Genomic DNA, 13,441 nt, shown 5'->3' with positions numbered 1-13,441 from the left:
TCCATGTGTTTCATACATATATTTCACATGTGCGACTATAACATTTATATACACATATAAATTATTTATATATGTATGATATACTCCTGTTCACAGATATGTGGAAAGAAAAATGATAAATTTGAACTGACTCAATACTTGTGATTTTTTTTCCAGGAAATCTCATTAGGTATTTCAAGTTATTATGAAAAATTTAGCACCCAAGTAATACATAACCCATAAAAAATTTAGCCTGGTTTGGAGGGTTTTTTAAGTATTTATTTTCAATTCCTTAGTGACCATTTCTTCCTGAGTATCAGTTACTTCTTTTGCACTTCTGTTTCTTTACTCCATGACTTTGAGAAGGACCTGGAGCTAAAGCACCGATCATTCTGGTATAGTTGCTCTTCACAACTCTGAGGACAGCCATGGGCGGGGGACGGGGGATGGGATTCTTTTCCATGTACTCTATGTGAACACATAAGCATGTCTAAGTACACAACAATTAAGTTGAATTTAATAAATTTCTTGCTGCATAGTGATTTCTTGTGTTTTTTGTAAAGAACATTAAATGTAATTTCTTAGACAGATGAGGGCGTTGATCTTATTCATTATAAACCTTTAATTTTTGATGCAATGTACTGCAAACAGCTTTCACTGCAGATGTGCATATGCAAGCAATTGTGACAGGAAACCCACTTATTTAAAAATAAAAACCAAACACACTAATTGAACAATCGATTTTAAAAGGAAATTAATGCCATTATAAAGAAACTACATACACAGCAGACAGTCAGTGTTCTGAGGAACACAGAATGGAATCTTAACATTATATCATGGGCCACACAGAGAAAAGGAGAAAAACATAAAACCAAAGATTACCTTTTTGTGCAAGGCATGGAATTCGCTGTACCTTTTCTCAACAAAATGTTTTCTTCCATTCATTAGCACTTCTATTTTAAACACCTAAGGGGAAAAAAATTAAAGGAGATTAATTCCACTAGTTCAAACCCCTCAACTGTCGATGTGGTAAGTTTGTGACTGTGATATATTTCATCCCTTTAATTACAGAAGCTGATTCTCCCCAAACCCAGAGGCTCAGGAGACCCTGACCCAACAGCACTGATTAATGAGCCCTCGAACCAAATCCTCACTCACTAACTCCCAGCATTCTCCAAGAATGTGTCTACGGACGGGGAAACTCCCATGCACTGAAATGCTAATTCATTTTTTATGCAGAGAATATCCTTCCCTTGAAATGACTTCATCAAATGACAATGACGGCACTGAGCTGAGAGTGTGTTGCAAAAGCTAGACCTCTGAGGACACAGTCACAGAACACCCTGACTGGGACTTCAAGGAAGGCAGGTGTCATCTGAGACAATCATGCAAACAGCGGTGCATTTTAGGTTAATTTCTTCCTAACCTGCATATTCGTCTCTAGTCTCAGCTGGGCTTATCCTGCTGTTTGCAAAACAGGGCAAATGCAGGGAGGGCTCATCCCCCCCATCCCCCCTCCCCCCCCCCCCCCCCCCCCGCCTGATGTGAGTGACAGCCTGTGCTCTCACTTCCAAAAGGTTGAGAGGCCAGAGGCGGAGGTACTCTGGGCACACTAATTAGTAGGCACTAACATGACATTTTCTTGATCCTTGGGTCAGTGGGTCAAGACTGGGAACAGCGCTGAAAGGTACTGAGAGATGTCGTGGAAACAAGACTTTGCTTTGCAAGGGAGGAGCACCTGGCAGGAGATGAAGAGCCAGGGCTATTCCCGAGTCTCTGCCTCACCCTCACCGTTTTGCTAAGTGAGAGTTTGTAAACCCCGAGATGAGAGAATATTGGCAAGTTTGAGTTCCAGTTTGAATTAACCCTTGATAAGAACAAAGGACATCACAGAACAAAAAACAACAACAACAAAAAAAACCCCGTTTATCCAAAATATAGTATGTATTTGTATTTAACATAGGACACGAAAGTTTCTATACTTTCAATATGAAAATAGAGCCCGATGGCCCTGTATTTCTGCTTTGTATGCAACAACTATTTTAATTCAGACTTACTATCAAACATAAACACTACCTGTACTTTTGTGTCTTTGAATCACAGATTCTCCCACTGTAAGACTCAGTTTAAAAAAAACTGCTTTTAAAAAAATTTTACTGGAAAAAGTTTATCAATTTAATCAATATCTCATATTAACATTTCATTTCTTTAAGAATTCTTCCTCAATACTTTTCTTATTTTCTTTTAAAATATGCATATGCTAACTCTTAGATACACATCCATTGCTTCCTAGGATTAGAATTAGTTAATTGGTTAGTAATTCACCAAAGAAATAATCCTTCTTGCAAGAGCCTCTCACAAAGAGAACTAGAAAGACGTTTCCAGAAACAGATTCAAGAGGCAGGCAGCTTCAACCTGGCGTCCCCCTTCATTGATCAAAACAACGTGGCAAGAATCAAAGTCGTTTCCAGCCACTGAGCTGATAAAACTGTCCGGGTCTGGTTACTTGGGGTTGCATCACAACAGCCCCTTTAATTGGCTGAAGAATCCAAAGGACAGATATCAGTAACGCTCAACCTACGGCGTCACCTTCAGACATGAGTACAATATATATGCAGTGCCTGCATGAGCCAGAAGAGGGCATCAGATCCCCCTGGACGATACTGGTGGTTCTGAATAGTCTAATGTAGGTGTTGGGAAACAAACCGAGACCCTGAGCAAGAATAACAAGAGTTCTTAACCACTGGGCTGTCTCTCCAGCCTTACCCCCAGGTTTGCAAAGTGTGTTCTTCTTTTCTTGTTATTGTAATAAAATAACCTGGGAAAAGCAACTTGAAGGAGAAAGGATTTATTTGGCTCAGAATTCTAGTCTGCAGTCCTTCAGGTCTGGGAAGTCACTGCAAGAGACAAGAGCTTGAGAGAATTGGTCACACTAGATCACAAGCAAGAACAGAGAAGAAAGCTGGGTGGTGGTGGCACACACTTTTAATCCCAACACTTGTGAGTTTAAGGCCAGCCTGATGCACATAGACAGTTCCAAGACAACACGGAGAGGCACTGTCTAAAAAAACAAAAACAAAAGAACCCCAGAATAACAACAAAATGGAGAGGATGGATACACACTAGTGCTCACTCAGTTCACTTTCTCCATTCTTAGAAATGTTAGTATCTGCTGCCTAGGGAGTGTTGCTACCCACAGTGCGTATATCTTCCCACCTCAGCTAACACAGTCAAGAGAAATTACCCATGGACATACCCAAAGCATGTTACCTCCAAGCATAGAAAAATGCTTATACCAGACTAGAAACATCTAATGAATAATTCAAGCCTCTCCTAAGAAAATATTTGGGTTCTGTACATGGTACAAGCTGTCCCTTTTAAGGACAGGAGTAATTCTATCCAATTCTCCCTTGCTTCTTTGTTCACCTGGCTTAAATACATTTTTTACAGGAAGCTTGAGTCAATACGAAAAAAGTTACAAGAGTTACATCTCATTGGTCATAGCACATTCCTTGGGTAACTGATAAGGAGCTGAGCCTTTACCATGACAGTGCAAGGTTTCAAGGTTCAAGGTATAAGACTGTGAGCAGAGACAGGGAACACAGGACCCTGTGAGATACGCTGCAGAGTGATCTGTACAGAAAGTCAGTTCTTATAAGCCAGTCTTGGCAAGCAAAGAATTGGCATGTTTTCTTTAGGTTGGTTTGTGTTAATAACCTTAATTAGACATCTGCAACTCTGACCACGTGCATATCTGTAAAGTTTTTAACTTATGATCTATTTACAGAAACATTCCATCTAGTTTGAACTTGCTCTGAAGTAAAAATGAGCTAATTATGTATAGTTTGAGTAAAAGGAACAAAGCAGGCTTTTAAGTGTTTTACAGTCCTCATGGGACAATAGATATGTTATATCCTAGTATATTTTTCTATATATCAAAATTATACAGCTTAATGAGAAATCATCTTCCTGACCATCCATAGGTATTTGTGCCCGTAAGATTGAGAAACAATCATGAGATTACAAATACACATCATATGAAATTATACACTACAGTGCAGGTGTTGGTTTAGCAAATGTGAAATGACAGACAGGAGCAACAGTTTCCAGAGTCGGTGGTGTTCCCATAGGCTCTGCTTAGATGGGATTCTCCTCCATGAGAGAATCATTCCTCTGGTGGGTTGACATCTGAACATTAGTTGTTACCTGCTGTATATTCCCATGGTTTCTGACACCACTCCCCCCCAAAACTATATACAATATAAAGGTTCAAATATAAAACAAACTAAATACAACATGATGTGGTACCAAGCTTTGCTTGATATAACCGAGCAGCACACACTCAATGGTTAGGAAGCAATGCTTACCCCTTCTACAGTTCCAAGCACACTTCTTGATTGCACAGTGAAAACATAAATACACACACACATACAAACACACACAAATATACTTAAACACACACAACACAGACTAGTGGTAACTATTCATTACTGTGCTCAGTTCTTAGAGTCGATCTGTACATTGAGAATGGAATGGGAAGACAATTATTATTACACAACAGGTTGTAAGTATGTTAAAACTTTGTCAGTATACACATACAATGAATTTTGTGTTATTAATGGGTTTCGTGTGTGTGGCTGCTTGTGTATGTGCTTCTCATACTTTCTCTTTGTCTCTCTGTCGTTTTGTCCTACTCTTGTTTGTTCGTTTTATATGCTTGATTGTTTTCTAAAAAGAGAGAGAGAAGGAAGGTGTGGAGCTGAATGGGTGGGGAGGTAGAGAGAATTGGGGAGGAGATGAAGGAGGGGAAAGCATGATCAAAATACATTATATGAAAAATTAACTATTTTCATTTAAAAAGAAAATGACCATGGGAAGGAAAAACATGAGAAAAGACATGATATAGATAAAGCCTTTGGGGAAAAAAAATGATACAAGCAGAAGAGATGAGGTGTACTGGGAAGGAACTAGATGAAAGAGGAAACTTGAGGAGCTGGAGAGATGGCTCAGTGTTTGTGAGCACCGGTTACTCTTCCAGAGGACCCAGGTTCAATTCCCAGCACCATATAATGGCTCACAACCACCTGTAATTCCAGTACCAGGAGATCTGCTACCCTTTTCTGGCACCAGGAACACATGTGGTACGCATCCATATACATAACATAAAAATGTTAATTAAAAGAAAAGGAACTCGGGTGAGAATTTCCTCCCTTGACATGATTGGCTGTCAAAGCACGCTGCTAAAAAGCTGCCGCATGCAGGAAAACAGGAGTTTCCCAGTGTGTACTTAATAACATATATAATATATATTACACACATATATTACACATATATGCTAATTTTCTTTGAAATTTAATAAAAATTACAATTTTCCTTTAAATCTTTTGATTTAAAGAAAACTTTTATTTTTAGCATGATGGCTAAATAGGTAAAGGCACTTGGTGCATAAACCTGGTGACCTCTTTGATCCCCAGAACCCAAGTAAAAGTAGAAGGAGCAGATCAATTCCACAAGGCAGTCCTCCACACAACATATGTAGTCAAAGATGTGAGTGCAGGAATGCACACGCATATGTGCATGTGTGTGTGCACACACACACTAATAAATATAATTTTAAATTTAAAAATGTAATAATTCCAGTCACATAAGGCTGATACTTCAGGATTCTAGAGTCACGCATGTGCAGACAAGCCCTCAGGCAGAAGTGCCTTAATATTAAAGGGCCCCGAGTGACCCACGTGCACGCATGCATGGTTACATCCACTATGACTCAGCTATGCCCTTGTGCGCGTGCATGAGCCCGTCATCTGTGTATGACGCAGTCACGCCAACCCCCTGTGCACACACAATAGGCAGCTTTTAAAAAGCTGGACACGCTATCTTTCTTTCTCTCTCTGCACACCAATTCCCCAGGCCTGTACACACCCCTTCTAATAAACTCCTAAGTGGGTTTGTTGCGTGTTCCGTGTTTCCTTCTCACTCACGCCAGGTAATTTCAAAAAAAATGTTTTATAAAATTAAGCTCATCCTCATGGCGAAAGCTGAACGTGAAAGGGAAGGAAACACAAAGATGGGATCAGCTAAGCTAAGTTCATTTTGCAAAGTGCCTGGGTGTCAGCGGAGACTTGAAAAATTGCGATACAAGACATGAGAAGGGATATGAATTCCCGAGAGCTGTGACGCTTCAATTCCTGGTTCTCTGGGGCTCTGGGCACATCTTATCTTTCCTCTGCACGTATTTTGCTTTCAGACATCATAATAATGATGCCAGTTAGGTCCAATGTCTGAAACGTTTCTGTAGAGACAGAAGGAAATATTTTTCTTGAGTTTATTGGTATTTGTGGGACTGTTGGATTAGATATACTTTCACAGCTTCGGGTTTTCAATCTTAAACCCTAGTGGTGATTTTAGCGGCTGCCTTTTGACTGATTATTTGATTATGAAAGTCTTCGTTTTTCTTCTTCTTTTCAATCACATCACCAGTATGACACAAAGCCAATCAATCAATTCAGTGAGGAAAAAAATGCATTCAAACCCGTCAGGTCATACGCATTATTGTCTACACAGTTTTTCATTAGCCTCAGTATCATGTGACTTTGACTTGGATACTCAATACAATATGAATGCTGCCCTGGCTTTGCTTGCTTGAACTGTGCTAACAAATCACATTTGTTAAACAATAAGCCATCCCAGAAGAGAGTTGCTCTCTGGGCCTTCCCATTCTTCTTTAGGATCTACTAGAATGAAAATAGATTTTATCTTCACTACTTACTAACTGGGCAAATCTCTAAATAACAATGATACAGTATCTTTGCCATTGAAATAAACATGACAAGACAGGACTCTTGACCGTGCTAGAGAACACATGCCTTGGTCGCAAGACAAACAAGAAGAGGGAAAATTATTGCTATTTATGAAGAAGTGGACAAAATCCCCAGAAGAAAGCAGAAGACAGTTTCCATGGGCTTCTAAAGACAACCTGTCTCAACTCATCACATAGTTAAACAAGAATCCATCTTTCTTCCCACAAACTACTTAGCCTTTAGCTATAGATTGTGTTCCCTAATTACAGACCCATGACTTGGGGTGGAGAACAAAATTTATTTGCTTCCAAAACCTTCCAGAAGCTGCAACTTACCTACTGAACCTTGTCACCACAGCCATCTCCTTCTTTACTCCCCACCTCACCCCCAATCACGCTGATGGACACTGTCTGTGAAGAGCTGGCTCTTACCACACAGTCTTGATTTTTAATAAGACTTCTCAATAATGATGTCTATGTATGTCATTAACTTAAATAATGGCTGGTAAAACGCTTTCTTAGGGAGGTTACTGGAGAGAGGACAAGGTGACTTCAGGTAACTCAGCTACCACATCTACCCATCTCTGTCTCCACCATCAGAGAAGCTGATCCCAGACAGTGCACATAGGGAGTGTGTATTCGCCTCTGTCAAAGCCCATTCAAAATTAAAACACTTGGTCATTCCAGTGACTCAAATCACATCCCTGGATTTTAGTTTAGGATTTAGTACCTATAGTCAGTGTTTCAGAAAGTGTTTGCTGGTTCATGATGCTCTGGGAGTCAGATTAAATCTCTGGATCTTCCAAAGGTGACCTTCAGACCTGAGATAAAAAAAAAAAAAAAAAAATGGCCTGCAAAATGTCCTGATGCTGCCAATGCCTTAAACAGCACCTGGCACCAAGACAGGTTGAGTGGAGAATTGGGACCAGATGCCAAAGTCTGGATCTTAACTGTTCTACAAAAGCATGGATGTTAATTGTTTAGCTAGGTACTACCTGCTTGGGTGTATCTGCATGTGTGTGTGTGTGCGTGTGTGCAAATATTTTTTGTTTGTTTAGTTTTTTGACACAGGGCTTCTCTGTCTAACAGGCTTGGCTGTCCTGGAACTTGCTTTGTAGACCAGGCTAGTCTCAAATATACAGAGATCCACCTACCTCGGCCTCCTGAGTGCTGGAATCAAAGGAGTGCACCACCACTGCCCAGTGTACCAGAATCTTAACAAGAGGGCCTTATGGGAAGTCCTCTGGTCACTGAAGTTGTGTCTTTAAAGGACATGGCTCAGTACCTCCTCTTCTTTCTTTGCTTCCTAGGCATCAGAAGGTGAACATTCTTGCTATGTTACTTGCTCTCTGCTATGATTTGCTGCCTTCCATAGCCCAAAGGCAATAGATTCACATGACAGTGGACTGGATCCTTCAAATCTAAGAGCCAAAATGCCCTCCTACCTCATGTACCAACTGATTACTTCACGGGCTGTTACAATGCGAGGAAGCTAACACAGGAAGACAAATTGGAAAGAACAAGAAAATACCTCATTGCAGCCCAGCAATCTTAGAGTAAAGAGTAAAATGAGTTACTTTTGTGAGAAAGAAAGCCCAGTAAATTAGGCATGACAGAGGCAGATTACACAGTATAACATGTTTCTTATGCCAGTACAAAATTCAGATGGCAAAAAGATGGTCAGAAATGTACTGTGGGCTGGAGAGATGACTCAGAGACTGGGCGCTTGCTCTTGCAGAGGATCTAGGTTAGGTGCTCAGCACCCACATGGTGGCTCACAGGCATCTATAACTCCGGTTCTAGGGGGATGTGATACCCTCTTCTGTACTTCATGATCACTGCCCATATGTGTGTGTTTACATACATACTCTATGAGTACTACACAGGCATGCAAAACACCCATATACATAAAATAAAAATAAAAAATCTAAAACATGTACTGTTCAGGAGAATCTAAAATTTGTGTAAGCCACTTTGAAACGAGGCCTCTTATTAAAAGGCAAAACTCTCAGACTTAATCTTACTCGGAAGGAAACACACAAAGCCATGGAGAGAAGAGCAGTCCAGAGTCAGACACCGCTTGAACCCACGTGTGCCATCCTGTGGTGCCTCTGAGTCCCTCTTGTCTCCTGGCAGGAACACATCTGACATCTTAAGACTGGCGGCGGAACAGACCCATAGCATAAGGTGCATAGAGCACTTGTACACAGACAGGCACACGCATGAGTCTCAATCCATTCCAGAATCCTTTGGGATAGGAAACTAAGTGGAGTCTAAGGTGATTCACAGTTCTGATTTTTCTGAATATCATGAAGCTGAATGACGGGCTCTGTCTATTTCTGAACAGCAACAGTCTCGCTAAATCCCACAATTCCAAAGATCAAAACTTGAAAGTTTTGCAGGACGAAGGCAGGTAACGGACATGAGCCATAAAGGAGGATATAACGCTAATTTAAGTTTCTGGTTCTTACTGTCATGATTGTTCATTTTCAGTAGTGGATAGGTGCATAGAGATACATTCCATAGTGAAAGCGGAAAATCCACTGTGAGGTTCACCACTACAGAACGGCTGTTCTAACGGTGCAGATGCTCATGGACATGTATGGGCTTTGGATCTGCTTAATTTTGGTATGTGATGTTTCTTATATGCATTTTTTTTCTTTTGCTTTTTTGAGACAGGGTTTATGTAGCCCTGATTGCCCTGGAACCCACTGACTACCTTCAAACTCAAGTGATCTGCTTGCTTCTGCCTCCCAAGTGCTGGGATGGAAGACATGCGCCACCATGCCCAACTTATTTGCACTTAAAAAGAAAAACTTTATTTTAAAAATACTTTAATCTCTCTTTCTCTCAACTTACACACACACACACACACACACACACACACACATTACATGTGTATGTGTGGATGGATAACTTCATCTCAAGTTGTGGACAGTATAAGCTTATGTGGCTGAGAAGCTCTTGTTTCATCCAGATCCCCTTTCTGTGGACACCGGGGCGATGAGAGCCAAGACTCCCCTGTGTTCTCTCTGGCTGAACTTTCCGCCTTTACTGGATCCCGGGACGAGAAGGCTGCCACAAACAGCTGCAAAAGGACTCTCTTAGCCTTACGTTCCGGTGCTCAGCAAGACGGGCAGAGAGCAGGTCTTGTTCCTGAGCAAGTTCTGTGCCCACCCACACACGGAGGCCACAACTAAATCAAGGCCCCCCCTTGCCCAGGTGCCTGGTGATGGGAAATTGGCTTCTGGGCCAGGACAGGTGTTATGAAGCACGTGCTGATGTCTTTAAAATGTCCTCTTGCAGGAAGACACGCAGCTCCTGAAGATCACACAATGATCAGCTTCCTTCAAAACCTGGAGACGTTAACGACCTTAGGAGGAAATGTCTATCAAGTCACTCCACTTGTAAGTGTTGCACTATAATAATGGTACCTTGATCCTTTTCTCCAAATAGCTTTTGAGCATTTAGCATGCACTGGACCCCAGCCAAAGGGTCTGCAGTCAATCCTTACAGTAAAGTGGCAAAGCTAGGTATGGTAGCGTATGTCTGTAACCCTAACACCCACTCAGGAGGCTGCGCAGGAGGGCAGTGTGGTGGGTTAAACAAGAATGGCCCCCATAGGCGAATATATTTGAATGCTTGGTCCCCCACTGGCAGAACTGTTTAGGAAGGATTAGGAGCTATGGCCTTGTTGGAGGAAGTGTGTCACCTTTGATGTTTCAAAAGCCTGATATTTTTCTTTCTCTCCTGCCCCCTGCCTCCCCACTCCATCAGTCAGTGCTCATGGATCAGGAGTAAGCTCTTAGCTACTGCTCCGGCACCATGCTTGCCTCCTTGCCTGCCGGCTGCCAAGCTCCCTGACATGGCGGCCATGGACTAACCCTTGGAAACTGTTAGGTGAGTATTCAATTAAATGCTTTTATAAGTTGCCTTGGCCCTGGTGTCTCTTCACAGCAATAGTTTTAGGAAGTGGCTACCTGGAATGAGGGATGAGTACGGAGCCAGGAAAAGGAAACTGGGAATGCTGGGGGACAAGGGGCGATTCCCAACAAAATGGTCATCGTGGGCAGTGCTGAAGATACAAGTGCAGAACACGAGAACACGTCCCAGAATGCACAGAAACAATCCACCGGCTTGTGCTGGGCGTAAATGAACCCACTGAAGCCACAACACGTCCCAGAATGCACAGAAACAATCCACCGGCTTGTGCTGGGCGTAAATGAACCCACTGAAGCCACACAAATGCTGCACTATCTCACAGTTTAGACCAAATTTATTTCCACAAATTTACGGCTAACGTTCTGTATCAAACCAATTGTAATTTCCAGATCTACAGAGCCAATACCAGTGGCAAGGGTCTGGGAGAGGAGGAGGGTTTCTAATGAGCCGGGTCTCGACATGAATCACTGTCATTCTCCGTGTGGAATCAGCATTTCTGAAGCCATGTGCAAGGAGCTGCTGGGAAAGAGGAAAAGGCCACTCTACGCGCTTCTTGTATTGATTTCTTTTACCCCAAACAAAGAGATTCTCCAGTTACATGATATATCATAATCACTTAATTTGTCTGACTGCTTTAAAAAGGAACAATGGATTCAGGAAAAGGTGTTGACTTGCAGAAATATAATCATTTTGAGGGCTTTCTGCTCTTTGTACGGGCTGCTTACTGTAATAACATGCCATATGGAGTCTCCAGAGAAAGGGAACACGGAAAGCTCTAATTCAGGCATCCCCAGGAGTCCACGGGAAGTCAGAAGCAGGCAACTATGGGGGAAGTCAGACAATGTGGAACTGCGGCAGGCTGGCCCTGCTTTGCAAACCTTACCCCTGGGCTTAGTGCATCAGACACTCACAGTCCAAACCCCTATCCAACCTACACATAATGGGTGCTTTTCTCTCTTTCTACACAGAGACAGCGTAGTAGTGGAACTGGCAAGCATTTCCCTGTGAACCAGTGCATACAGGACTAAACGAAACTTTTGGACAAAGTCTTTTTCTAGGCAAAATGGTTCATAGAATATGGAGCTAATGCCTCTAGCCATGATTTGCTCTCTACACATCCAGAGTTCTGCTCATCAGGACAGCTTTGCTGAGACTGGCTTTCCTAAGGCTAAAATCACAGCATCATCCCAACAGGGTCAAAACCAAACAACAACAACAACAAAAACCCAAAACACTACCATCGCCAAAAACATTTCCCACGAAGTAATTTGCCTGGCTCTCAGGGCCAGCACATCCAATTTAAATATAGTTGATGGTTGGAAATAAAAGTTTTATCTGCTGTTCTTATATGGCTTTTCAGGAGACAAACCAAAAGAACTCTTTACTCTAAATCAATACCCATGAAAAATATAGTAGAGGAGCTGCAAGGATGGCTCAGTTAGTAAAGCACTTGCCTAGTAAGCACCGGGACATGAGTTCAATCCCTGGCGCCCGCATAAAAATGATGGCAAGGTTTATAATCCCAGTACTGGATTAGTACTGGGGAGGGGACACCAGGAGGGTTCCTGAGACTCACTGATAGGGTTCCTAATTGATGAGCTGCAGGCCGTTATGAAAGTCTTCTCTAAAGAAGACAAATGGTGGCCCTAGGCATGACACATGAGGCCACCCTCTGGTCTCCACATTACATACACACGTGTGTATATGTATTCCCACACAAGTGTACTGGCACACGTACATAGGAACACCACACACATACACACACACACACACACACACACACACACATACACCAACACCAACTGAACACAAAGCACAAAGGGTGATTACTTCTATAATATGTAGTCATAAAATATACTAATATTATATACTGTTTGTTGCACATAGTACCATGCTAAAATTGAAACACGACTTACTTCTCATTTTCATATTGTGCTGGCTAGGCTTACGTCAACTTGATACAAGCTAGAGTTATCTGAAAGGAGGAAACCACAATGAAGAAGAGGCCTCCATAAGATTCAGCTGTAGGGCATTTTCTTAATTAATGACTGATGGGAAAAGGCCCAGCCATTGTGGGTGGCTCCATCCCTGGGCTGGTGGTCCTGGGTTCTATAAGAAAAAGTAAGCTGAACAAGCTAGGGGAAGCAAGCCTACGCAGCACCTCTCCATGACCTCTGCATCAGCTCCTGCCTCCAGGTTCCTGCCCTGTGTGAGCTCCTGTCCTGACTTCCTTCAGGGACAAACAGCAATGCTGACATGTAAGCCAACTAAACCCTTTCCTCCCCAACTTACTTTATGGCCACAGTGCTTCATTGTAGCAAGAGAAACCTTAACAAAGACAAAGTTATTATATGTTCATTATTTTATTTTATTTTATTTGTTGTTTTTTGTTTGTTTTGAGACAGGGTTTCTCTGTAGCTTTGGAGCCTGTCCTGGAACTTGCTCTGTAGACCAGGCTAGCCTCGAACTCAGAGATACTCCTGCCTCTGCCTCCCAAGTCTGGGATTAAAGGAGTGAGCCACCACTACTCAGCCATCAAAACTCTTCTTAAAAAGTACATTTCAATGACAAAAATTACAAATAACGCAATGTTTTAAGGAAGGACTAATAACAGCATATGCATATTTTATAAGATTTATTAACATAAAATAATACTGTTAATTCTGTTAAATTTTTTTTAAAAAAAAGCTGGGCAGGCTAGTACATGCCTGTAATCCC

At 41.9% G+C, this 13,441-nt stretch overlaps 1 protein-coding gene across 4 annotated transcripts in view; it reads right to left on the bottom strand.

Annotated features, from left to right (window-relative positions):
• The window catches only part of Snx24 (sorting nexin 24), a 145,124-nt gene that overhangs the window by 56,735 nt on the left and 74,948 nt on the right, over nt 1-13,441 (bottom strand). For all 4 annotated transcript variants that reach the window (XM_038331807.2, XM_038331804.2, XM_038331805.2 and 1 more), the window contains one exon: nt 862-945. In XM_038331807.2, the coding sequence (XP_038187735.1) occupies nt 862-924 (63 nt within the window). In that variant the 5' untranslated portion in view covers nt 925-945. The remainder of the gene's footprint in view (nt 1-861; nt 946-13,441) is intronic.

Source organism: Arvicola amphibius, chromosome 5 (genome assembly GCF_903992535.2).
Source record: "Arvicola amphibius chromosome 5, mArvAmp1.2, whole genome shotgun sequence".
Classification (NCBI taxonomy): Eukaryota; Metazoa; Chordata; class Mammalia; order Rodentia; family Cricetidae; genus Arvicola; species Arvicola amphibius.
The sequence above is the reverse complement of the archived record's forward strand: the minus strand, read 5'-3'. Positions and strand labels throughout refer to the sequence as shown.